Source organism: Diplotaxodon limnothrissa, linkage group LG7, assembly GCF_057381915.1.
Source record: "Diplotaxodon limnothrissa isolate DT_005_m linkage group LG7, D_limnothrissa_male_GT1.1, whole genome shotgun sequence".
NCBI classification, from domain to species: Eukaryota; Metazoa; Chordata; class Actinopteri; order Cichliformes; family Cichlidae; genus Diplotaxodon; species Diplotaxodon limnothrissa.
The window spans coordinates 69929872-69957645 of record NC_140602.1 but is presented as its reverse complement, the minus strand read 5'-3'; the positions used below and the strand labels follow the sequence as shown (position 1 = coordinate 69957645).

The 27774-nt window shown below is 45.4% G+C and overlaps 3 protein-coding genes across 3 annotated transcripts; 2 read left to right on the top strand and 1 right to left on the bottom strand.

Annotated features, from left to right (window-relative positions):
- Window positions 1-426: 426 nt before the first annotated feature.
- fem1b (fem-1 homolog b) lies at window positions 427-5580 on the bottom strand. The gene is made up of 2 exons (XM_085358852.1): window positions 4931-5580; window positions 427-2600 (listed from the first exon to the last, which is right to left on the bottom strand). The coding sequence occupies exons 1-2, from the start codon at window positions 5176-5178 to the stop codon at window positions 965-967; spliced, it is 1884 nt and encodes a 627-aa protein (XP_085214978.1). The 5' UTR covers window positions 5179-5580; the 3' UTR covers window positions 427-964.
- Window positions 5581-6755: 1175 nt separating this feature from the next.
- LOC146629750 (ceroid-lipofuscinosis neuronal protein 6 homolog) lies at window positions 6756-13347 on the top strand. The gene is made up of 8 exons (XM_085358851.1): window positions 6756-6835; window positions 7917-8037; window positions 8286-8384; window positions 8473-8661; window positions 9235-9290; window positions 9509-9631; window positions 12712-12840; window positions 13200-13347. The coding sequence occupies exons 1-8, from the start codon at window positions 6756-6758 to the stop codon at window positions 13345-13347; spliced, it is 945 nt and encodes a 314-aa protein (XP_085214977.1).
- Window positions 13348-15080: 1733 nt separating this feature from the next.
- Window positions 15081-23340, top strand: LOC146629749 (calmodulin-like protein 4). The gene is made up of 4 exons (XM_085358850.1): window positions 15081-15135; window positions 17838-17978; window positions 19003-19191; window positions 23243-23340. Exons 1-4 carry the CDS (start codon window positions 15081-15083, stop codon window positions 23338-23340), a joined length of 483 nt encoding a protein of 160 aa, XP_085214976.1.
- Window positions 23341-27774: the final 4434 nt, after the last annotated feature.

Here is a 27774-nt window from a genome sequence, read left to right as displayed (position 1 = left end):
GAGATGTGCTCGTTATCTAAACCGTAAGAGACCGACTGACGAGCCTTTTGTTGGCTCACTTTTCACATCCTGGTGTCAAAAGTTAGAATAAAATAAAACTTTGTCACGTTATGGCATCAAAGTGTAACTCCTGCTGATTTCTACAACAGCAGGAGAGACGTCGGTTTGAACACTTCAACTGAATCTGGGCTTCAAGACTCAGTTCGACCCTCGGCGGAGGCTTTTTGGCACGTACTTATCCATTAACTAAAAAAAAAACTAACTTTATCGGGACATAAAATCTGCATTCAGACAAATCTGATGAAACTCCGTGTAAAGGTCGTCTGTTTTCTTTCTAACACTAAACTTTGACATTTTTTATGCTGTTTCTTTTTAGAATTTCTCAGACAGTGAGAGAAAGTCGAAGCAGCTCATTTGCAGTTATTTTATCAGAAATCTCATTAAAAAAACAACAAAAACAAAACCCGACACAGCTGATGAGAAAAAGGCTGAACGCTGCCCAAATAAATACCCACAACTATAAATAAAAGGGCGTGGAAGGATTCAGAGCAGGAGTGTCCGCACAGTTTCTTTAGAGCCAGAAGAAAAAGTTGAACTCAAACGTGATGAAGCAGACGTCTGAATTCAGCCTCGACCCGCCACAGTCAGGAACAACCCCAATAAAAACTTCTCTCCAATTAAAAAATAATCTTCTGCGCGACGGCTGATTGGTGGTTGAGCTCGGTCGTCCGGCGGCGTCTCTTCAGGCACTCGTTCCTTCGGTCCGATCATTTCTTCTTACACAATCGCGGCGACGTGGCGGCAGCTTCCTGGCAGAGAGGTAAGGCAAAACAGGAAGCTGCCTGGTGCTGCCGAAAAGAAAAAAAAGATTTTTTTTATATAAAAATGCTCAAAAAACGATCTGAGCTGCCAACCTCAGCACCGTGTGAACTGTTAGAAAAACGTTTTTAAAAATCGTCCGGCGTCAGTGGAACTCCACGAACTCTTCGAGCGTTTTGGGGATCTGGTTGCGATACGTGATCTGGTGCTGCCGGACGGCGCGCGCCGCCAGGCACTTGAGGCTCATCTTCATCTGCGTCTTCAGCAGGATCTCGGACACGCCCGTCGTGCTCTTGTCCAGCGGCGTCTTGTTCTGCTTGTTGGTCATATCCGTGTGCGCGCCGGCCTCCACTAGGTTGATGATGATGGCGTGCAGCGTGAGGAAGTCGCTGATGGGCCGGTTGTACTGGACGATGACGTGCAGCGGCGTGTTGCCCTCGTTGTCGATGGCATTGACCTGCGCGCCGCAGTCGATCAGCAGCTTGGTGACCTGCGCGTTGGGGAAGCTGCACACATCGTTGGTGTGGAAGTCATCCACCGGCGTGGTGGAGCTGATGGCGAGGTGGAGCAGCGAGGCGCCCTCGCGTGACCGCGGATCTAGCTGGATCAGGTCGTAGATGTGCTTGTTGATGGCGGCGCGCTGCGCGTCGCTGCAGGTGGTTTTAGTGGAGATGCACGCCAGGTACAGGAAGGTGAAGACGTTGGACTCGTAACTCTCCATGGCCTGTGGCAGCTCGGATTCAGCGGCGGCCTCCACGCGAACCATGCTGCGCTGAATCTCCAGAACGCTGCAACTCAGCACCTGCTCGACAGCGGCGGCTGACACGTGCTCCTTCAGGTGGACCATCTGCGAGAACACCTGGGCAAAGCGCAGCAGGTCCTTGTGCGTGTTGCGGTTTCCTTTCTGCCGCAGGCGGAGGGCGTGCAGCCACAGCTTGATGCACTGTTCAAACTCCATGTTGTCAGCGTAGACGGCGCCACGGTAGATTATCGGATGCGACACGTCGATATTGTCCGAGCCCAGGATCCGCTCTCGGATCATCAGTCCCTCCATGTGCAGGGCGTCGCGGTCCACCCTGATGGCCTCCAGGTCCTGCAGCGTTTGACACTCGCGGCGCCCTCCGTAAGCCTCGACGGCTGGGAACAGTTCCTTGGTGATGTTGTTGTCTGGATCGCGGTAGCGCTCCATCATGGCCGCGTGGAGGTAGTGGTACGTCCTCTGTATGTCGTAGTTCTCCCTGTCGTTGGCGAACGAGGCGCCCAGCAGCTCCAGGGCCTCGATGCGGCTGTGAGGGTCGCAGTCAGCGTGCGCCAGCAGCAGCTCCACCACGTCAGCCTTGCAGCTCTCCGCCGCCACTTTCAGCGGCGTCATGCCGTGCCCGTTCACCACCATGGATGCCTGGCATTGCATCAGCTCTTTGACAATGTCCAGATGTCCTGCCTCAGCTGCAAAGTGCAGCGCGGTGGCCCCGCAGTGGGCCTTGGCGTTGGGGTCCGCCCCCTTCTCCAACAGGAACCTCACCACCTCCGTGTGGCCTTTGTAGGCGGCAATCATCAGACAGGTGTTGTTGAACTTGTTGGTGATGCTGATGTCGGCGTTGTGCTCCACCAGGTAGCGAACGATGTCCAGACGCCCGTCGAAGCAGGCGGCTCGCAGGGGGGTGGAGTTTGTGATGGTGGTGTGGTTGACGTTGGCGTGGTGACTCACCAGAAGACGCACCACCTCGAAGTGTCCTGCGCCGGCTGCACACCACAGCGCCGTGGCACCGTCGATGACGTAGCTGCAGGCCAGAGACAACAAACGTTAACGTGTCATCATCCTCCGGTTAAATGGTCACGATTCAAACAACAACGACAGTAACGACTACAAGAACAATAAAAACAGATTCAACTGTTGGTTGAATTGTAATTTTCAGGAGTTCTGTCCTTCACCCATTCAGTGTTTTCTAAATGAAAGCCGTTTACGTAGAGCAGGTGTCAGTGTCAGTTTACCAAAACTCATGAAAACAGAACAATCTCAGTAAAATTCAAGCTCTCTTTTGTCTGGTTATGAATCAAGCGCGCCCTCTTCCTTTACTGCAGAGAGCACACAGTGGGACTGACTGTGACGTTGATGACTGAGGACCAGAGGACACAGACATGCTTTGAATACATCTGTCGACCTCCACGAGATGTTTGAACCATCAGAGATAAAACGCCGCGGTCTTTGTGCCGTTCCACGGAGACTCTGAACCGTCACGTTTGGATAGCGGCAGCAGACCTGCAGCATGTCGACCCCTCAGGCTGCTCATCTGTTTCCTGACAAACTGCTCATTAAACGAGGAATAATTTAAAAAGCAAACACCTTCTGCTGAGGTAAAGAGCCGCTGAATGAAGCTTTTGGTTTCAATGCTTTTAAAATGAAACAGAAACCTGGTCTTTCCCCGTGATCCGGATTCTCTTATCACTTCAAAGGTGCTCTGATTATCTAACCGAGCCTTCAGCCTCATCACGTAAAGCACTGAAGAACATTTAACAGCACGTTTACAGGCAGACCTCGCTGCAGTGAAACAGATCGCTTATATAACGGTAAACATACAGTACCTCATTTTTTTAGAGTATTTGATAGAAACCAGATTATAGTATTCATATATATCCTCTTGATGTGTTCGCATCACCCCTCCCTGACCTGCACTCAATCTACAGCAGGCGGTGCTGGACCAAGGCCAGGAAGATCGTGAAGGACCTCAGCCATCCCAACAACAGACTGTTCTCTCTGCTGAGGTCAGGAAAGCGATTCCGCTCCCTGAAGACCAACACAGAGAGACTGAGGAGGAGCTTCTTCCCGCAGGCGATACGGTCTCTCAATCACACCACCACACAGTACTGACCCACACATACAGTTCTTACACACACACTGGACTTTCTGGACTTTGGTTTCACTTCATCACTTAAATCACTTTAAGCATATTTGCACTGCACAAGACATAATGTGGATCGCACAACACTGGTCACTATATTCTTCATTTCCGGTTAATACTTGTACAGCTGCTGTTATTGTGTATATATTTATTTAGATTTAGATTTCTTCATACATTCTTATATAGTTCTATATTGTGTATTTTGTTGTACAGTTATTTTATTTTCAACTTTAATTTATATATTTTATCTTATTCTTCCCAGTTAAATTTACCCTTCATTCTAATTTGTGTTGTACAGTTATTTCATTTTTAACCTTAATTTATATTTTATTCCTTCCTAGTTAAATTTACCCTTTTTAATTTTTCATATTTATTTCCTATCTTATTCATAGCCTTTTCCTTTTTTGTTTTCTTTAGGTCACGAGCAGTTGTCCAAGCATTTCACTACATATCGTACTGTGTACGACTGTGTACGTGACAAATAAAATTTGAATTTGAATCAACTTAGAATTAATCCATTAAAATATACGGTATATATGGTTCGCAGCGTGTGGAAGTGGAATACAGTGGCCGAGATGGAAATCGTCTTTTCACCTGATCACATTTTATGTATGTGATCAGAGACGCCCGCACAGAGTACGACTTATCCCCAAAACACCACAAACCGCCGTCAGACCATACTATGACTTTCACACATGTACGCCTTCATCATCCCGCTCTCCTCCTCCTCCAACAACGACAGATCCATTTCAAACAGTTTCACTAATGCAGACTAACAGCAGCTAACAGCTGTAAAATGTAATAATTGTCCTTTTTAAACATCCTCTAAAACTGTTTCCAACAAAAATGTCTTATTAGTTCTCCATCATCATGTCAGACTTTTTCCATTTTTAACCTCTGACCCTTTTTTCACAAATGCACCAGTTTTGTTTCTGTTAACTTCTGTTAAGTTTATTCATTTCCCAAGATTAGTTTGATTGACACTTATTTAGGGCACTATATGAAAGCTGCTGTGGACATAAGCTGGTGCAGCAGGTTAGCAGGTGAGGACCAGTCAAACTACATCAGACGAATTTCTGTAAACTCGGTTTTTCTTTTAACAAACACTTTGAGTTTTGCGTGACCTCTGTCCTGCCTGACTTCATGAAACTGGTGATATCTGAGTAATAAACCTGGCTGTGGAGCGCAGGTAGCCTCGGGTGAGCTCGTACCCGTCAAACCGAACCGTGCCGGTCTGCTCGGTGTCCACCTTGTAGTGGTCCAGGAGGAGCCGGACCACCTTGTCGTGGCCGTTCCGCGCCGCGATGATCAGCGGGGTGGACCTCTGGCCGCTCAGGTGGGTCACGTAGCTCAGCAGGAACTGCGTCTCCGCCTCGGAGTGGTTCAGCAGCAGCGCGGCCAGGGTCAGGACTCGGCCCTCGCTGGCAGCCTTGTACACATACCCGGCCAGAGACTCCATGAGAGCCCGAGAGGAAGCCAGGAGCTCCGCGTTCTTCCAAACTGACAGCGTCCACTCCCCCGGAGCGATCCGCCTCCCATTAAAGAGTCCACACCGGCCCCGGGGGTGACATGAAACGGCTCTGTCCTACCTACAGCCCCGGAGGAAACGTTCAGAGGTCCCGGCTGGTTTGACTATAAGCACTGGACTCTGGGTGTGCGTCTCCGGCAGCAGCAGAGCGAGTGGACCGGTTAGCTCCGACGGCTAACTGCTAACGTCAGGGAGCGGCTTCCAAAGCGTGTCTGAGGTCAAAGGTCAGATAAATGACACCTCCTGTTGTTACTGAAAATAAAAACGACGTCCCGCAGCGTCAAACACTCAGAAACAAACAGCTGATTTCAGCGTTCACGGAAGTTTCCGCTTTAAAACACCTCCGACAGGAACGTTCTCCAGCAACTTCTGTTCCCGCCTCTTCTTCTGCTGCTCACCGCGAGAGGGCCCGCACTGCAGCGCCACCCTCTGGTCCGGGTCAATTACTGCATCTGCTCATCAAAACAAAAACCGTCAGGATAATCACGAGATATCCATTTGAATTGGTTTAGTATAAAATAATGACTTTAACTTGAATTTTAAATTAAGATTAAAAAAAAAAATTATATAGATATTTTTTGCCATTAATTTCCCAAGCTTCAGATTATTTTGAAATTTGTCTAAATATTTCATATATTTCGTAGTTTGTTTTTTAAATTGCCTATAATTTATTATTATTATTATTATTATTATTATTATTATTATTATTATTATTCACATTTTTAAAAAGGAAATCTTCCAGTTTTTCTTTTGCTTATTTTAAATTTTTGTGTCAAGTTGTGGTAAATTTGCAATTTTTATATTATTAATTTTTGATATGTGTCATTAATCAATTTCTTTCTTATTAATTGCCATACAGTTTTTTTCTCTAACACTTATTAAAGTGTGAGTGTGGTGTTTTTCTTGAGAGGCCATTAATCCGTTATGTTCTGTACATTCCCTGATTTTATGCTGCATTTCAGGCAGATTCATTTTGAGACTGTTTGACTGCTTAAAAAATGTAGTTGTGATTATGTGGTTTCAAAGTTTGGGTTTTTTACTTTCACTCGGCAGGTGAAAAGATGAGCTATAGCTGTACTGTCCCAGTCAGCCTGATGTCACCTGAAAGCAGTTCAAACTACAAAGTGCTGACTTTCAGCAGAGCAAGCTCAGTCTGAGCTCTGCTCAGTCAGATGCTGCAGGTTCATTTTTTCCTTTTCAGTAAAATGAAAACATGTTTTTGAGGTTTTTATCTCTTTACACTGAACTCCAGGACCATAAGCTCTGAGATCAGCTCATCTAAACCAGATTAATCTAATAAAAACTGGGAGGGGGGTTTGTGCAGATTAATGCTAATCTGCTGACAGATTAACCTGATGGATGGACTTCCTGTAGAAGCTCTGTGTTTGTGCTGGTGAAATCATTTGCTTTGATTTATTTCAGATGAAGAGAAACCGTTTCTGGAGCACCGGTGCTCGCTGTGGGACTGACACCTCGGTGGGAATGAAAAGGACAATAACGCAGAGAATATGACTTTACGGACAGACACGAAGACGTCCACGAGGAAGAGAGAGAACCCAGCTCTGCGTGCAGCAGCTTTCATGTGCAGGTTTGTGCAGTTCAATTTCTCATAATTCCCACCCATAATCAGTTATTCACCTTTAATTAATGTCACAGCTTTGGACCAATGATTAAAAGACATCTGCAGACGCCTCTACAGAAACATCTAATTTATTTATTTACTAATTAATTCATGAGATTAGATGAAAATTTTAACCTCTAAACTGTGCCATCCATCCTTGCATCCATCTATTCGTCCATGTCCTTGAGTTCTCCTCAGGGCTCATAAAAGTATTCCAGATTCAGCTCAGGGCCTCCTGTTAGTCCGACTTTCCTGAAAACACCTCATGATAAAGAAACGCTGCTGTAGTAAATGAAAGAAATATCTATCAGCACAACTCTAAAACGTGTGAGAAATAAACTACATTTTTAACTGTGCCTCATGATGAAAATAATAAACTTCTTCGATTGTGAAAAAACAGGAACTTCTGTTAGTTGATTGTCTGTTTCTGTAAAACTTGTAAAAAATGTTTAAAACCAACACTTACGTCTGCTTTAACACATCCAGAGCTGTTCATTTGACCAGATTTGGGTCTTTGCTGGGCCACTTTTGGCCCCCAGACCTTTTGTTTGACACCCCTGGCCCAGAGAAAGGTGGCCCCTCCTCCCCAGTCCTGGCTCCAGGGTCAGGGCACTTGATTTCTTCTGTGTGGCCCTCTGGGCCCTCATCCAGGACCAGTTTACCTCAGGAGCCCGCTCCACATCCATAACTCAGCTCCTGAGATCAGTCCAGCGTGTGCGCCCAGACGAGGGCTCTGTGAGATTTCAGACAGGTCTGAATATCAATTTAACTTCATTGGAAGACAAGCTCTTTTTATTCATACGACCCATTCTCTTAAACTAGTCAGTATAAGCTCGTATAAGTCTGAGAGTCAGAGTCCACTGCAGCCTCCCTTCAAACAGGCTCTGTGCTGTTGTTTCAGACCTCCTGACGTCCGTAACCTGTGAAGGCTGGAGACATTTTTCACCTTTTGCAATCACCGAGCTCCCATTTTCATTTCAGCTGCTTCTATGTTTTTTCTGTGTTAACGGTGCGTTTACGTTCCTCCGCTCGTCTCTGTGTCCTGCAGCCGCTCGGCCGGTTCCACGCAGGTGGAGGCGGTTCTGCCGAGGCCTCGCTTCCACCTAGACCTCTGGCTCAGCTTCACCTTCCAGAATTGGATCCTGGATGTTGGCCGTCCTGTCGTCATGGTAACAAAACGATGACTAGCGCTTAATTTCGGGACTTTCTATTTTCACCCAGAGGGAGCCTAACAGGACATTCAGCATCTGTTTTGTTCTGCTGCTGAAACGTGATCGCTTTCAGTCGTCGCTATATTTTCATTAAGACGCCACCTCGCTCATCTGCATTGGAATAATAATAATAATAATTATAATAATAAAGCATTAGTGGAATAATGTTGGGAAAACCTAACCATGAAGTGTCTTGTTTTTGGCAGCTTGTCCTCCCTGCCGATTGGCTCCCTCTGCAGCATCCTGGGGTTGCAGACCATCTCCACTTCCTGTACAACGTCACGGCTCCGCTCATACTTCTCAAAGTAACTGTGACGCGCCTCAGGCTATCCCACATGACGAACTCCTTTGGTGTCGATTTTCTGAGTTTTAATTGACTTTGCTCCGTCTCAGATGCTTGAACGCAGCCCCTGGATGCTCCCGGGCCTCGCCGTCCGCCTTGGCATCATCGCCGTTTCCATGGGAACCACCCTTCACTTGGTGGCAGACTCCATCACGAGACGCCTGCTGCTGATTGGTTACCAGCTGCACCTGCCTGTTAGAGAGAATCCAATAATGAGGAACCTCAAACCTTCGGCCCTGGTAGGTGCTGCACTCGAAAGACCGAATAACAAACAGTGAGAGGACCCCGGACCGTGAACGGTGGGAAAATATACATCTGAGCTCAGGAGGGGGTCCTTGAGCTGAGATCCTTCTGTAAGAACCGAACCGCTCCTCCTCCTCCTCATCCTCCCTCGGTGTGAGTCAGATTTAGTGAAACTGAAGCTGAACACTTGTTCTCCTGATACAGAGTTCAGCTCGTCCCCATTACAATCTGAACTGAATGCACAACAACACAGTGAGAATTTAAAGGACTCCAGGTCTGTTTCTGACACATTGATTCTGATCCTTCAGTCTAAGCTGGTGAGTGAAGTGTGGTTCAGAGAAAGTAGAATGTAAGAAACCTCCACTGATCTTCATACAGAAGGCAGCAGAAATCTGACAGCTGACACCAAAACCTTCCAGATGGACGAACAGCGCCGCAGACCCGAGGACACATGTGAATCTGAACTTGGGGAAACAGTTGAATGACTGATGCATCATCTGCTATTTGAGAAATAAAACAAATAAATGAATAAAATTGATTCGTGTTCATAAAGTTTTTGTGTTTTTCAGGTCGACGTCTTTGAGCTGCTGTTTCACTACGATGACACTGTTGGTCACATGATGTGGTAAGAAGAGAAAAAGCTGTTGTGCTGTGTTAAGCGATGACTCCACATGCGGACAAAAATGTATAATTATAATTAAGCACAAGTACAGAAAAATGTTGCAAAACAGACAAAAACAAATGCAGCTTTAAATTCAAAGGAAAAGCGATTTTTCAACAAAAGAGCAGACGATGTCGATGTTTGACATTTATTCTTGTAACGAGGATCGTTTTCCTCCTTAGGTACGTCCCTTTCTTCCTCGTCCTCGTGCTCTTCTTCAATGGTTGTTTCAGTCGCAGGGAGCAGGAGGAGAGGATGCCACCGTCAGCGTGGATGCTACTCGCTCCAAACGCTGCCTACTACTGGTCAGTCTGCTTTACTACAACATCCTCTGCACATGCTCTGTCCGTGCTTAAAGTTCAGTCCCTGCAAATATCTGAGGGAAGAACAAAACTTACTTTTAGGTTTTACTGATACTAATTTAGCTCATAAACAGCATGTGAAGGGCTGGAGGTGGGTTGCAAAGCAGCTTACAGACGTGCAGCAACGTTAATCCAGAGTTTTAAAGAAAAAGAGCAACTTGGAATAATAATTGCCAGTTTTGATGAAATGCGTCCGTCTGCCCTGTGAGAGCCAAGACATCGAAAACACATCATCAACGCTTCGTCATCATCAGGTGACGTCTTCAGTCTCAGCTGACTGCAGCTTTCCAACCTTAGAAACAGGACATTTGCATAATGACTGAAACCAGCCCACTGAAGGAACAATGGGCTGGGAGGTCACTTCCTTGATCAATAATATGCAAACTGTCTTGACCACCAATCAATGGCCAGCATTGTAAGATGGTGACAGATGTACCCTTAGGCCCCCTCCTCCATTCAGAGATGGTCTCTACCCTTTTCACATAAATGGCCTCCTTGACTCCGCCTTCAAACCAGCGTTCCTCCCTGTCCAGGATGTTACATCCTCATCATTGAAGGCGTGGCCACTGGCCTGTAGGTGTGAATAGTCTGTAGGTACATGTTTCAACACCAAGAGGTCACCTGGATGAGTGACGGACCGTTTCTCCCACTGAAAACTGGACGTAGCGTCTTCAGTGGGCTTTCTGGGATTTCCTTACCTGGATGACTGAGCATCAAATAAGCTGTTATTTTCATCTCAGAGGAACATTAACCACAGAGTTTTCTATTTAAACCCAAAGTAGCTAACAGATGGAGGCACCAAGTGAAACCTGTGTTGGCTGAAAGTAGTAATTAAAAAAGTCCAGCAGCAGGTACATAAATCTGCATTAGTATTTTAGTATTTAGTATTTATTTATTTATTGTCATTGTCAAGAACAATGAAATTGCGTTTGGGGCTTCCATACAACCCAAAAAAAAGAAGAAAATAATAAATACCCCTTAAAACCCAAGTGTACATATTTAACCCAGTGTGACTCCAATGCAATAAGACAATCCTTAGCAATAATGTTCGTAGAAATTCAGACAAAGACCTGAGAAACATGACAAAATACAACAATGCAACCCATTCAATATTATTGTACTGTGAGATATGATATCAGATATGATAGTTATCTATTTAAGAAAGAGGGGGGGGGGGGGGGGGGGGGCAGGAGGGGGAAGAGAATAAAGATATGATGCACCAATGCAGACCAGTTCATTGCTATTAAGAAGTTGGATATGGTTATTGTCCGTGAGAGGGGGGCAGAGAGTTCAGGAGCCTCACAGCCTGTGGATACAGGCTGTTGGCCAGTCTGGATGTTCTGGCCTGTATAGACCTGTACCTTCTCCCTGAGGGCAGCAGATGGAAAAGGTGGCGCGCAGGGTGATGTTGGTCCCGCATTAGTCTGCAGTGAGAGGTTTGTGTATTGTGTGAGAGTCAGACGTGCAGAGGCTCATTCTCGACTTTACTCCAGGACATTTCCATATTTTTGAGACACTCACTCACACAGCCAGCCAGGCAGAACAAAATTAAATTCATTCATAATTAAGAAGATCTAAAGAGCTCAGGGGTCAGGTGGCTCCCAGCAGCAGAAACAACGAACACAACGGAGAAGCTTTGAAGTTACAGAGCATGAAATATTCTCCCAGTATACAATCACAGCGGCACACACACAGTTTAGATGCGTGGACGTGAAAAATATACAGAATGAATTTTGACTAGTGCGTGAGTATAAAATAAAAGCATGTTTTTATTTTTAGTTTAAGACGCCATATTTGCTTCTTTATGGACAAAAATGACCTTTGTGGTGGCCGAGTTGGACTGAAGCTAAGTGATAAAATAATATTATCATTTTTTAAATATTTGTTTTAATCACAGGTCACAGCTGAAGTCACAGATAATCGTGGATATTTTGAGTTTTAATAAAGAAATATCAGTAATTAGAACTCTTATAAGTTAAATCTTCATTATGTTGAATTTCGGACATTTGAAAGTTTTGCTTTAATCTGCTGGCTGTCCTCCCACCAGGTAACAGCTGAACTCACCTGTAAATAGTTGAAGAACAATACCCGACCACCTGAGGCTGTGTGTGTGTGTGTGTGTGTGTGTGATCACCTCCAGCTGTTAGTAATAATTGATTAGCTGCTTCTCAGGTGTTGCTGACTTCCTGGTTTATGCAGTGAGGACAGAATTCAAGAAGCGAGTGAAGGTCGACTCAGACCTTTAAATACCAAACGAGTGTTTTACTTTGTGCTTCTGCTGGTTGCAGTTTTTAAACCTTTGCTCGTTCTCTGCTGTTAAATTAAAGCAACTTTTTCAGTTCACTGCTCCCTTCAACATAAACGCATCAAACAGGTGAATGGCTGTTTTCACACACAAACCTAAAATTCATCATTTTTCTGACACACAAATAGTGAAAGCCTCAGACCTCTGAGTGTGACGGAGACAAAGTGCGTTCTGCAGCTGGATAGCAAAAGGTTGCTGGCGGATGCAGGAAGTTTCAAACGATTGTGATTCACTGTAACTACGGTGACCAACCGTCCTCTTTTTTTGCACTCGTTGACTTGTAAAAGCCTATATGACCTTTTTTATGTCACCATTCATTAACCGTACAGAGAAAGCATAGTTTAAATATGAAACAGTGTTATTAAAGTTCTTCATGACTGCTCCAAGTGTCCTATTTATTGAAAATCAAAATACGGTCACCTTACTGAAACACACACGGTGGAAAACTGCCCGATGTGCACTTATGTTGCACTCTGGTCAGTTAGAATTACACTGAAACTGAGTGGAAAACACATTTTTAACATGGCAGGAAGTTTCCTCACACTCACCTATAGAAAAACAGCTTCAAAACGAACCGACTGGCTCCTCCCCTGAAATGATCCCTGAAGCGGCTTGGTCTGCTTACACCAGTGGACGTTTGCAGGGCGACTTCACCCACCGGCCACCTGATGGAGCCACTGAGCTGATTGGTTATGCTTCTCTTTGTCCCTGGCGACAGGTATTTAATCACAGAAGGACAGACCTTCATCCTCTTCACCTTCACCTTCTTCGCCATGACCACTACAGTGATGCATCAGAGGAGGCGGGGCTTGTTTCTCAACAGTGATGGGCTTTTCATGTTCTACAGGTAAAAAAAAAAGAGAAAACGCAGCGAATGAGCAAACTGGGAAACATAAATAATTATGTTTTCAGGTTTTTAGTCGACCAACATTAAAGGTTCAAGGTTAAGTTGGTAATACACCGACTCATTCAGGCTCTCAGGATCAATAATAGTTAAAACAACATCTCACATCATTAACGCAGACGGCTCGTTTTCACTGTCCTCCACCTTTTCTTCTCCATCTGTGGGCCCAAAGCTCCGCTCACACAGGCGACTGTTTGGTGACACGCTGGGGAAAATGAGCATTTCCCAACTGCTTGTTGAGTGGTTGCTGCCTTCCTGCAAACTGCAAATAAGACGTCCTTTGTTTGACTCTGTGCTGATAGTTTCTCTGCAGCTCTGATCCTGGTGGCGATCTGGGTGGCCTGTCTGTGGAACGACAGCATCCTGAGGACGACAGTCCCCGGACTGATCTACATCCCACGGCCCTGCACCGTCTACACGCTCCACCTCCACCAGATGAGCCACATATGACGGAGTTAGAAGGAGAAGAATGAGGATCTGTCGCAGAATCACAGGAACGCCATGATGAAACTGTTTATGGTTTTCACTGGATATAAGAAATACAGCCTCACAGCATCCACACTTTTCCACCTGTTTATTACTGGGATACAAAAACTGAAAGCAGCTCACAAACCAGCAAAAATATTCATTCTCCTCAGCTCACGCTCAAGGATTTTCCCTAAGAAACATGAAAAATGCAGCTGAAATATATAAAATCAAATATTTGTTTAAATATGCGTGGATATATATGTGAATAAAACTGAACCAAGTAAATGTATCTGAATACCCAAAGTCTCAGTTCTCAGATCTTTTAATTTAACCTTCTTTTTAATTTAATTTGGAGGAGTTATGCCTCAAAAACATCCTCAATGTATTAAATTCAGCAGCGTGCTCTAATACAACCTCAGTTCATGTAGAGAGAGGCTTCAGGCTCAGAGTATGGTTTATACGAGCACACCGCGATAAGAGCTCCGATAAAGACGAAGAACAACGTCACAGCGATGTGTTGTATCAGAGTTATTTCTTGTTAAATCATATTTCTCATTCAGTTCAGTTTTATTTATACAAATCACAACAACAGTCGCCTCAAGGAGCTTTATACTGTAAGGTCGACCCTACAATAACACATACAGAGGAAACCCAACAATCATATGAGCCCCTATGAGCAGCACTTTGGCGACAGTGGGAAGGAAAAACTCCCTTTTAACAGGAAGAAACCTCCAGCAGAACCAGGCTCAGGGAGGGGCGGGGCCATCTGCTGTGATTGGTTGGGGTGAGAGAAGGAAGACAGGATAAAGACATGCTGTGGAAGAGAGACAGAGGTTAATAACAGATATGATTCAATGCAGAGAGGTCTGTTAACACATAGTGAGTGAGAAAGGTGACTGGAAAGGAAAAACTCAATGCATCATGGGAATCCCCCGGCAGCCTACGTCTATTGCAGCATAACTAAGGGAGGATTCAGGGTCACCTGGTCCAGCCCTAACTATATGCTTTAGCAAAAAGGAAAGTTTGAAGCCTAATCTTGAAAGTAGAGATAGTGTCTGTCTCCTGAATCCAAACTGGAAGCTGGTTCCACAGAAGAGGGGCCTGAAAACTGAAGGCTCTGCCTCCCATTCTACTTTTAAATAACCTACAGTGAGCGATTCACCGAGTCTGTCTTTAGACAGAAGAATTCACAGGTTTCCAACTAAACAGCATTTTACAGATTTAAGATAAAAAAAAATATGTGTAGCTCTAGAAATAATATTAACCTTTAATCCTTTTCTGCTCCTGTGCATCGACTCTCTGAGAGTATCTGCTCCATCTAATGAAAACTGAATTTTGTTTCAAATAATTGTTGATTTTGCAGCAGTTTTTAGGCGTTCAGGAGTCCTCCAGTGTTGACTGTTCACCTCTGACCCTGGTCACGTGGGTCAGAGGTGAACAGAGGTGTGTAGGAGGCTTTCAGCTGCTCGTATGTGCAGCATGTGTGATATTAAATATATATGCTTTCAAACATAAACGCGACACCTCAGCAGCAGAGGGATGAGCCTGGCTGTCCCAGCCAGCATCTGCCGTCCGCTCCCGTTACATTCCTCATCTTTCAGAGCGTGGATCAGTTTTCCTGAGCGCTGACAGCCGGCTGCTTCGTCACAACAGCAGACACAATGGTGAGATAACGTCCCCGCTGAAGCTTCACGCTGTCGTCCAGATTTCTGTTAATGCTGTTCCTGCTTTCATTCCAGGCAAAGTTCCTGACTCAGGATCAGATTAACGGTAAGATGCTGACACGTGTGCCCTTGCTGTCCTGACACAGCTGCTTACTGCTGGAACTTAAACTGATGCATTCAGATGACGAAGCGTTGACCGTGATGGTCTCTGTGCAGCAGGAAGGACAGGTTATTATTTCAGCCACAGGCAGCAGGACTTTAATCAGACAGAAGAGTCTTGTGTGGCCGCTGCGGCACAAAGCAGCGCTTGTTCCAGTTCAGCTGACCTCCCTGACCCGCTAACGCGATCAGACAGCGAGGGTCCGAGCGCAGTGTTTCCTAATGAGGAGGTATTGCATCCAAACACTGATTTTCAGTCTGCTTGTGTTTGGTGGTTTCTCATCTTCCAGTCTGTTAAACTGCCGTCAGGGCTTCCCACGGGACACAAGTTTATTCTGACACAGGTGAACATGCACAGATGCAGCTTTTATTCACTCATTTTACAATCAGTTTAGTGTTTTCAGCAAACTTAGTGTCTGCGTGGATGACAGTCGAATCAGCTGGGAAGAGTCATTAAAAGATGAAGATCGTGAGATTTCCCTGATGTTCCAAACACAACAATGGAAAGGGAAGAAGTGGCTTTTCTTGTTTGAGTTGTTAAAATCATTAAAATGTCTTTAAGTGTCAAACAGTTTGACAGGATGGAAGAGTGGACTGGAAATATCTCAGCTGAGGTCACAGGATGTGTTCTCGATGTGCATCCAGCCTGTGAAACACCAAAAGTCCCAAGAGCTCCATCTCAGACTCTGCAGACCTCAGTTAGCAGGTTAAAGGTTAAAATCTGTGACAGTGCAGCTAGAAACAGACTGAACAAACAAGACTCGTCTCTCTAAAAAGAACAAGGCAGCACGTTTTAGTTTTTCAAAGCCTAAAATCCTGCCCCTCACATACAAGGTCTTAAATAATCAGGCCCCATCTTATCTTAATGACCTTGTAGTACCATATCACCCTATTAGAGCACTTCGCTCTCGCTCTGCAGGCCTACTTGTTGTTCCTAGAGTATTTAAAAGTAGAATGGGAGGCAGAGCCTTCAGTTTTCAGGCCCCTCTTCTGTGGAACCAGCTTCCAGTTTGGATTCAGGAGACAGACACTATCTCTACTTTCAAGATTAGGCTTCAAACTTTCCTTTTTGCTAAAGCATATAGTTAGGGCTGGACCAGGTGACCCTGAATCCTCCCTTAGTTATGCTGCAATAGACGTAGACTGCCGGGGGATTCCCATGATGCATTGAGTTTTTCCTTTCCAGTCACCTTTCTCACTCACTATGTATTAACAGACCTCTCTGCACTGAATCATATCTGTTATTAACCTCTGTCTCTCTTCCACAGCATGTCTTTATCCTGTCTTCCTTCTCTCACCCCAACCAATCACAGCAGATGGCCCCGCCCCTCCCTGAGCCTGGTTCTGCTGGAGGTTTCTTCCTGTTAAAAGGGAGTTTTTCCTTCCCACTGTCGCCAAAGTGCTGCTCATAGGGGGTCATATGATTGTTGGGTTTCTCTGTATGTGTTATTGTAGGGTCGACCTTACAGTATAAAGCTCCTTGAGGCGACTGTTGTTGTGATTTGTATAAATAAAACTGAACTGAATGAGAAATATGATTTAACAAGAAATAACTCTGATACAACACATCGCTGTGATGTTGTTCTTCATCTTGATCTTCGCCTTGAGGTGACTGTTGTTGGCACTATATGAATAAAATTGAATTGAATCAAAGCTGCATGTAAACAAAGAACAAGACTTCAGCAGCTTGAAGAAACCAAAGACCTCATACAGCCGTCAGCACGGTGGAGGAGGGACGATGATCTGAGTGGACCATGAGCTCCTCTGTAGAGTCAGTGTGAGGCCGTGTGTCCCACAGCTGAAGCTTGGACCAAACCGGCTCATCAACAGGACAAAGATCCCAGCACAGCAGCAGATCTGCAACAGAACGACTGAAGAAGGAAAGAATGGAGCTGCTGCAGAGCTCAGAGAGCTGTGCATGAGCAGATGTTGCAAACCTCAATGAGGCGACGCAACTAAAACTCCTCCACAGTGATGAGGCAAATAAAGACATCACTGCACGTTATTGGTGCTAAAACAGGTTCTTCGGCTGGAGTGAATGCAGAGTCCTGTGAAGCACGGCTGTGTATTACATAGTATGTACAGTGGCTTGCAAAAGTATTCGGCCCCCTTGAACTTTTCCACATTTTGTCACATTACAGCCACAAACATGAATCAATGTTATTGGAATTCCAGGTGAAAGACCAACACAAAGTGGTGCACACGTGAGAAATGGAACACAAATCATACATTTTGTACAAATAAATAACTGCAAAGTGGGGCTACCTCACAGCCACACTCTTTGTGGGCAAGTTCAAGGGGGCCGAATACTTTTGCATCCACTGTAGTATGTGAACAGATGTAACCTTGGTACAGAAAGATAAAGGCGCCTTTGAGGCTCATTTGCAGCAGATGGGACGGGCACGCGTGTCCGATCGGTCTCGCTGCCTCTGGAGGAGCTGTGAGTGAAGTTTAACACGTTTGTCTCAGGAGTGAAGGCTGAAGTTGCTCTTTAGTTTCCTTTGCACCTTGTTAGCATCATCCACCTTCTCCCAGCAGGTGACGCACTCAGGCTGAGACCTGCTGACATCACTGATCCTGCTCTGTCCACATGACAAAGCAACAATGTGGACTCCTGCACATGTGTATAACGTGCTCATGTGTCCGCAGAGTTTAAGGAGTGTTTCTCGCTGTACGACCGCCAGCGGAAAGGCAAGATCGAAGCCAAGGAGCTGATAACAGTGATGCGATGCCTTGGGTCGAGCCCCACCCCCTCCGAGGTCCAGCGCCACCTCCTGAGCCACAACATGGGTAGAGTATTCCCGAAATCATCCTTCCGACTCCTTATTTCTGATTTCTGAGGTGACGCAGTAATAACTCAAATCAGGGAAAGTGCTGAAATGAAACAGTTCAGCTCACCAGCCCACGAGCAGCGCAGCTATTTCAGTGAGCAAACCAAGCATTTATCACCTCATGTGATCTTAATGGCTCCATTTGTGTTTATCAAACCTGACCTGCTTGCTTTGTCCCCTGTGTTGCCTTCATCTTCCTCACCGCACCAACGGAGTCAAAAACATGTGAAAAGTTGTCGGAGACGCAGATGATTGATTCTCTCGGCCTCCACTTTCCCCCGTATGCTCACGAGAGGCTGTGGAGGTCCTGGAGGAGAGTGTTACTGTTTGGATAATGTTCACCTTATTTTCCAAAGACTGGAGACCCCGGGGCAGATCCCTGAGATCAGGTCTCTCAGCTGGGTCAGGTGGAGGACGTGGCAGAGGAATGAGACCCTGATATGCAAGATTGGGCTGGTATTTCCATCATGTTTGACAGAAGGGGCTGAGATAAATAATCCAATGTGGACAGATTAATGGATTTACCTGAAGATAAAGATTTTAATATCCTGAGATCAAGAAAAAGTTATTCAGTCATTGTTGTAAGAAGACAGCAAGCCTGAACGAAGCTCCTGTTTCCATGTCAGCGCCCCTGAACCTTAGATTTCCTGGAAAGCTGCGAAAGTTTGAGGAGTAATTTTAAATTTGCTGTAGTTTTGATATTTGTGTCTGTTTCCATAAAGGAGGTGATATTTGTTTTTCCTTGTTTCTCTCATACACACTGAGATCAGCCTGGAGGAAGCTGTGTGTGTTCTGGTTAATTAACTGCATATCGTCAGCAGCTACCTCACAGCCACACTCTTTACATTTGCTTTTATTGCTTTAGTGTTTGCTCATTTCATATACACTGTGTGGTACTTTCTCCCCCGCCCTTCCCTTCTCCTGCAGTGGCCTCATTTCTTTGTGCCAGTAAAAGCAGATCTCTGTTTTCTTTCTGCTCACAGGCCGGGAAGGAGAGCTGGACTTCTCCACCTTCCTGAGCATCATGCACCGGCAGCTCCAGCAGGAGGCGCCAGAGCAGGAGATTTTGGAGGCCATGAGGATGGCCGACAAGGAGCAGAAAGGCTTCATCCTGGCCTCTGAGCTGCGAGCCAAACTCACCGGGCTGGGAGAGAAACTGACAGACAAAGAGGGTGAGTGTCTCCTAAAACCACTCACATTTAACCCTCTCGAGGCAGGCGTTGCAGATTTGCAACAGTTAAAAACTAACAACCCGATTACCCCACATACATGTTTTATGAGTTTTTTTTACTCAGAAGTACCACTGCAGGTATTCTCTTGTGCATTAGCAACAAAAACTTAATTTGAGCCTGAGAGGGTTAATCCAGTCGCCTCAAGGTGCTTTATATTGTAAGGTAGACCCACAATAGTACATAGAGAGATATACCCAACAATGACCCCCTATGAGCAAGCACTTTGGCGACAGTGGGAAGGAAAAACTCCCTTTTAACAGGAAGAAACCTCCAACAGAACCAGGTTCAGGGAGGGGCGGGGCCATCTGCTGTGATATAAGGAAGACAGGACAAAGACATGCTTTTGACAAGTGGAAGTGAATCCTCGTGCACGGTGTTGTTACAGGCAGCAAAGTTACTGCTCATTGAGCTCTGCAGTTTTCAGCATTTCCATTTCTACACAGAAGTTGGTGACAGTGAAAACAGAGCTCTGCAGCATCACAAACCAACAACTCAGCATTTTGCTTCTTTGTTGCCCACAGATGGCTGAGCGAGATTGTTTCTGTAGACTTTAATACCTGAAGCCTCACATAGCAAGAAGAATGCGTGCTGTTATGCATGTGGAATGAACACGAGGAGTGTAGGAGCCATATGAGTTGTTCCTTTTTTGATTAAGTGGGTTGGTTTAAATGCAATCACTGTACTGGTGCACGGGCGTGGGGCGTGACTCATGGGTGTGTTAGGTGGTAAATGTGGTTGCACTCACCTGTTCACCGCACCTGATGTTGATGAGCAGAAAAGTAGGGTGAGCATGAGGGGAAACCTTCTGTCGACCGCAGCTTGAGTCAGCTTGACTGTAACTTGATGTATGGTTTATGCACTAATTTATGCCACAGGCCGATGTTGTAGTTTGGTGTAGTAATTGGGGGAATTTTTTGTGAGTTGCAGTTATTTTGTTTGTGCAGTCTGTGCATTTGTTTAATAGTTTGATCCCATGTGCTGATTCGTATAGTGGACAGTACCATGTGGAATAAAAGGAGCAAATAGTACAGAAGTGCATCTCATGTGTTTCCTGTTGCGCGTCATCTGTGTCCTCATGTTTAGCCTGCCGCGGCCGTTGGTTGGAGGAGCCGCAATAAGGAGGTTCATAATATTTTGTGTTCTTCTCCACATCCTGCAGGGTTTTGGTTTGCACTCGTCTGACTGGTTCCCATTCTCCACTTTAACTGCTGATAAAAGGTCGTTTAAGGAGCTCCTATCAGAACACGTCATTTCCCCGAGGACGCGTGTAATCCATCTGAATGATTGTGTCGTTTCCAGAGAGAGGGAACACCTTACACTAATCCATCCTTCTTTCTTTCTGTTGCTTTCATCATTACTGAAACAAACTGGCTGCATCTCTGTTTAAATGATTGGCCTGTTAGTAGAACTGCCATGTTTGATCAACACATCCACCAAGTCACTGACGGGTCAAAAAAGTGCAACGCTAAAATGCAATTTAACTTAAAAAAATGCTAATAGTTATTGAAACGTTTAATATAAAAACTACAGAAATGGCTGGTTTAGTTTAAGTTCAGTCAAAAAGCTCATGAAACATGTCGGTCTTATTGGTAATTAAAGTATTTTATGTCATCATTTCTTGATCTAAGTAGCTCTCTGAGGCTCTCTAAAGAGAAGGTTGAGAAGCAGGAAAGAGATTTAAAAATGCTCCCAGTTATTAGAAATGGACGAGTCCACTGTAAGAAGAGTCATGAGTCGTCCAGGACCATTGACCCGACTGAGGAGAGCATGTTTTGTGATACTTCAAATAAAAGAGAAACAAATGAAGCCTGTCCTCATTTAGAAGAATATTACTGCAAAACTATTTTGCACTGAGCACACTGTGCTTTCAAAGAGCCGCCTCTTTGGAAGAAAGCGCTCTGCACGACTAATTAAAGATAGACTTGTTTGGCTGAAACAGACCATCGATGTTTTTAGCGCAGACTAAAGGCGCTGAAATCCAAAAACAACTGTGGAGCCCGATGGAAGAAATGCTCTTTCATATCAAAGAGTGCTTGAAGCTAGCGTGAGGCTATCTGTCCGAAAGTTAAAACAAAAGTCCAACTTTGAAAGTAATAATGATGCTCAGCACGCTAACAAATACACCAAGGAATGGCTCAGAAAGAAGAGATGGAGGTTATGAAACACCAAGAGCCCCAAAATCCCACCGAGGGAAGAAAAAGACATCATAGAAAACCTTCAAATACTTTTTGTAACTGATGAATTTGGAGAACTTCAGCATTTGGCCTGGCTGTGCTGTTACTTTTTTAACAGCATATTACATTAATATTTATTTTTGCTGAATAACGTAGCAGCTTCAGCTTCTCCTGTGGTGGTGTTCAAGCACTCGGCTGTTATCAGTTTCATCTGCGATGCCAAAAAACCCAACACAGGCTGTAAGGCAACATTTATGAACAGATATGACTTTCTATGAAAACTCAATGAAAGGATCTATTACTCAATGTCAAACATATGTTGTGTAGCGCTTTGCAAAAATCTCGAGCCACTCTTCATGTCTTTACATCCATGTAGGTTCACAGTCATTCAGGTCCTGGAGCTGGAAAAAAGAAGGAAACATGACGTCCTTTAGTTTGTGAAGACTTCTTCATAAATGCCACGGCTTTATCGAGAGGCTGTTTGGTGTCTCCAGTGTCTGAGCACTCCTCATTGCACTGCTACACTACGCTGTTTAGTTTGTGTCTGAGTGTGTAGCGTGGTCTGAAGTGCACTGGGATGTTGAGACTCTCCTGAGTTTCTCTGATAAACCTGCTACATCAGGGATGAAGCGTTGTTCTGTTTGTCCTTCTCATCCTCCATAGCTGGTGTCTGATCTTCTTTTTTCTGCATCTTTGCTGATTTGATGAGAGCCACATGTTACACATGCTTCCTTTACGTGTGCGTTCCTTCTTTCTCCCTTCAGGCTTAGAGGGAACATGTTCTGCCTGGTGTTGGGTCCTGTTACTCCAAGTCTGTGTTCCAGAGGGTGATGGGAGTCAGAGAGGAGGTACTGGTCCATGTGTGTGGGCTTCTGTAAACTTCAGTGTTGAGGTTTCCATTGTCCTCAGTGTTCATGGCACTGTTATCTTTGTGTCTTCCCTGGTGTATTTGATGTTTCTATCCAGATTTGATTCCACTTCTTGGGTTTTGATTTTGACCCAGGTGTCGTCCATGTATCGGTATCATCGGCTAGGTGCTGTCCCTTCCTGCATGTAAACGACGGGCGATCGTGGCTCAAGAGTTGGGAGTTCGCCTTGTAATCTGAAGGTTGCCGGTTCGAGTCCCGGCTTGTGAAGCGCTATGCAAATACAGACCATTTACCATTTCAAAGGTTGGACACACCAGGGAGCCCATGGCACATCCATGTTTGTGTCTGTAAAAATCCTCGTTGTGGAGGTGTATCAGGGTGAAGCTGGTTCTGTTTTCTGTCTGCAGTTGTTTCCTGACAGTCTCTGCTGCCTCGGTTGTAGGGATACAAGACTGAGACCACATCAGAGGACACAATGGTTTCATCTGGATCCAGTGCAAGTTTCTGGACCGTGTTGGTAGAGTTGGTGGGGAGCTAGCATGGTGGCGAGGTTCTTGGAAATGTTGTAGGAGGCTAAGTTTATACTGATACCCTGTCACCTGCCGTCATGTGGGACCTGTGAAATTCTCTGTAAAGGGTTTTAATGAGAACTTTATTTAAAGAAATTGGCATCTAATTTCCATCATTTTATTCAGGACAACCTGAATGATCAGAATAAATATGCTTCATTCATGTGACATGAATGCACACACTTATGGCCCTGAAACAGAATATAAAACTAAATATCAGAATTTCCTTCTAATCACAGACAAAAGCTGATGATTGGTTTGCTTTTCTAAAACTGGAGCTGCTGACAGGGAGAAGAATGGATACACACTTTCTACAGGTTTCTATTACATCTGGAACAAATGAGTTAACTGTGATTGACAGCTGTGTCTGTGTTTTCAGTGGACGAGCTGCTGCAGGAGGTGGGTGTTGGAGCAGATGGGCGGGTCCACTGCGAGCAGTTCGCTAAAGTAGCGACACGCTGCCACAGAAAGCACTGACGTCACAACTGACATCCTCTCTGCTGTCGAAACAACGACACTGTGCTCAAGCGTCTCCACGTAGTCAGAGTGTAGATAAAGTCAGACGTTTGGAGGCAGGTCCGTCTTTCACTGCAGCTGCAAACTTTGCATGTGACAAATAAAAGGCTTGACTGGTGAGAAGGAATATTTGCAGCTGGAAGAGCAGCCGCCTTATTTCTATTAGAAGAGAAAGAAAACAAAGGGACCATCTGACGCACAACACACAGTAAAAATAAAACCTTTTGTTCAGAACATGCTGCCTCCTTTGATTATTGTTGCTATACTTCAAGCTTTACTTTAACTTCACATGAACTGGCAGCCAAGTGTCTCATCGTAGAGACCATCACCATCATCATCTCAGGTCGCTGTGTTTGCACAAACTGACATCAGTCAGAGGAGAGTCTGTGTTCCCTCACTCCGGGTGTTCCTGCTCTTACACTGGAACGGAGCAGGAACTGGGATGGGATGGTAAAACTGACACCTTTGACTGGCCCCATTAACTCATTTCATTTCACTTTTATCAGTTTTCCCAATTTATTATAATTTTTTTGTAACTACAAGTTTAAACACCCCCCCCCACAAAACTCAAAATAGTTTATAATTGGAACAAACAAAGAGTTGATTCGTTGGGGACAAAGAGAGTGAGTCCGCTGCCAGACTGATACCGTCAAACTTACAGATGGTGTGTTCCACATTTTCCACGAGGACCTGGGAGAAAAAACCAAGACGACTGGAAAATAAACGATGACACTTTGGTGATCCGACCTGTTGAGGCGTGGACGCTGAGGGTGTGCTGTGGTATCTGCACCGACAGATGCTTCACCTCCTGTAAGCTGCGAGGTTTTTGTCCAGCACGTCTCACACATGCACGATTGGACTGAGACCCGGGAATCTGGACGCCGCCTTCTAACATCAGCTTTGAGGTTCTTGCTCCCTGACACCTGCAAACAGGAGCCACGATGCAGAGATAACCAGTGCATTCACTTCACCCGTCACTGTATCCACTCTAACAATAAATATAAATGAAACAAAAAAACCCACTGATGTCAGCAGCCTCCACCTGTCCGGAGAGGCTGGCCGACGCAGAGATGGCACCAAACCCCAAATTTCAGTCTGAGAATAACTCAGGAAGAGCTCCAGACCTGAACCAGAGCAGCACGGCTGCTGCTGGATTATGTAAAAGTGAGTGATCAGGTGACACTTGTGCAGAAAAGTCAAGAAGCTGCAAACAGGCTGTCAGGAGAAGTACTGATGAGCAGAGGGACTTTGATTAATATTTTGTAAAGATATCGAGACGTTTAATAGGCCTACATCAAAGAGAGAAGATAAACATCAGCTGTGATCATTTCTCATGTCAGTATCAAATGAAGAGGATGATGAGGCACGAAACAGAAAACCTTTTCATCTTTTCGTGTATTTATTTTTAAAAAGAAAAACTAAATGGAGTCAAGCTGGGAGATTATTCCGCTCAGAGGAAGTTATTCCATTCCATGTCTCTATCCTGGACTGCCCCTGATTTTGTTTTGTTGTAAAGACTTTATCAGTTAATCAGCATCGATTCAGCCAGAGTTTAATAGTCAGAGGAACATCTCTAACAGGGACGTGAAGTCGGCTCTGAATGTGAGAATGTGAGGTCCTGGAAACAGCTGACAGAGAGGACGCCTGTGCAGGGGTCACCGAGGTGTGTTTGTAGCGGCCGGTGTTACTCGGGCTGCCTGTTTGAGTATTTCTGTAACCCCAGCACACAAAGTGAACTTGCCTGATGTTATAACTGCTTATTGGTCTTGACTCATATTTTTGACACTATAAAGTTCTTTTACAGGCACAACGAGCCAAAAAAGACAAGAAACTCAGAGGGAGAAATCAGAGAATATCAGAGCCAGGCAGAAGAAACCGATTTGGATCAGAGAGCAGGGTGTAGCTGAGCTGAGTCGTCTGGCTGCCAGATGCCAGCAGGCTGATGCAGACGGATGAGCGAGGCAGATTACTGAGGATCGGTGTTAAGGAGGTCGAGGGCTGCAGGAAGTGGGTTACAATCAGACAAACAGATCCTTTAATTGGTTATTTGGTCAAAGTGGAGCAGAAGCCGGGGCAGGTACGACTGGCTGCAGGCTGATTGGACGTCAGGTGCTGAGTGAGGGACTGAGCGAGATGGTAATAAGAAGAACACGGCATAAAGATAAAGACGTGATAACAAAGTATTCGAACATAAACCCAACAGTATTTAAACTGTTTTGTCGTACGGTGACCTCAGACAGACGGCAGGTTTCGGCACATTGTTGCTTGTTTTTCCCACATCAGTGTGTTTGTGAACAGGAAGTCCTTCGGGATTTAAATCCTGACAAAGAAAGATTTCTGTGAAAAAAGCAGTGAAACTCAAACACTAGAGGAAGTGCAGCTTTTGCTGCTTTACTTCTGCACCCTGGAGGTTGGTGCTCGGTAATCAAAGGCTAATTCAGCTGTGACACAGTCCCAGACTCGGTGCTCTTTGCAAGGATCCTTCCTTTCTCCACGAGCGCCACATCTGCACCACAAACACTGCTTCAATCATCTTCCTCAGGAGAATATTCCACACTAAACCGTCCTGTCATTTCCTGTTAGCAGAGTTTTATGTATGGAAAACCCATCAGGCAGGTTTGGCTGCAGTCGAGACAAACCTGCGTAACCGTCCTCTAGTAATTCACAGTGACATTTCTTATATAATCGCTGGAGGAGGACACAGGTTTGAAAGCATTGCTCTGTCAGAGTCCTTTGGAGCCGGTTTGTGACGGATGTTTGGATGACGGCGCTCGACTTTCCTTTCCACTCTTCTGTCTCCAGAAGTGCTGGATCTGCATCGTACTGCACGCCTGCTGTTATTCACTCTGACCCACAAATTGTCTGCAGCGGGGCTGAATAACTTTCAGCACTAACGGTCACGTCGAGGCCTCACCGGCCTGCTGTCTCTGCCCTCATTAATACTGATTATCAGACAGTTCACCCACACAGGCGCTCGGCCGCTCTCTGCGCTGCATTCCTCCCTATCGTGTGACGAAGCTCGGCTCATGCTGCAGTCACCGGAGGGCGCAGGTTTGTAGAATCGAGTGGATTTTAAAATCACAGTTGAGTCGAGCTGAAAAGCCAACGCTGTGAGAACATGTTTCAATTGTGTGAATGGATTAAATTCAGTTTTATTTATGGAGGTGAGGGACAGTATGGCTTCTCTTGCTTGTGGTCCTTAAGTAAATTACTGTAGTTAATTAGACGGACTTTTCCCAGCAGATCTGCCCAGATGTCCGTCTTCCATCCACCTGCTCCAGGTGTTTGTGCCCGAGTCTTCCCAGGAGCTTTGCTGTTGGGGCCGTTTGCCCCTGGTTGGATCTACAAAGCCAAATCAGTCCTGGGTGAGGGGCTAGCCTAAGCATAGCTCGCACGAAAGGTGATACTAGTCAGGCATCGAGTGATGCATGAACAAAACTGTGTTTCCCAGCACTTTCAGTTATTTTGGTCTCGGACTGAGTTCCATTTATTTTTGCTGATGTTCACCAGCTGCACAGCTGTCACACTGCAGCAGCACATGGTGCACACAGCTGTGGTCACTCATCGTGGGCATGAATGTCATTTTTTTTAATGATTTCTTTTTCAGGATTCATTTAGATGAGTTGGTTTCCTGGTACCGACCCGACTTTAAGTGTAGTCCATAAACTTTTGAAAAGACCTTCCAGAAGCTTAATGCTAAGCTGCTTTATCCAAAACCAGCTCTGATGTGTGTTTGGGGTCATTGTCCTGCTGGAACACCCGCCTGTGTCCAGCTGCTGATCTGAGGTGTAATTGCAGATTTTGGAGTCCGTCCTCCTTCATCACTCCAGAACCACGGCCCAGAGCGTGATGCTGCCACCGCCATGCGTCACAGCTGCAGTGTTCTCAGGGCTGAAAGCCTCACCTTTGCTCCTCCAATCAGCTCCATCTTTGTCTCGTCTGACCATCAAACTTTTGGCTCGTCCACGTGAGCTCGTTGATTTTGGAGCAGGAGCTTCTTTCTTAGTCAGTCCATGGAGATGTGAGACTGGCTTCACTGTGGAAGCGCCACTGTGACGGTGTGACAGTTTGGGTCTTCTTCCTTTCATAAAGTGGCACATCTGAATAACTTGTTCAGAAATGATTCACAGACCTTCACAACTTGTGGAAATGCGCAGTTCATCTTCTTAGAACGACTCCAAGAACCTCAGAGAAGATCCGAGTCCTTCCGACGAGTGCTGTCAAACAAATGCTTTTAATTTAAAGTGTCAACCACGATCACCTACGAGAAGTTAACCGACACCGTAGAACCTTCAGCTCCATTTATTAAAGATGAAAGTGAGTGTTTGTGAATATTTGAGCCTGTTTGTGTCACGGGTCTGGGTCCGTTGGACCCAGTATGTGGAGTTTCATGTT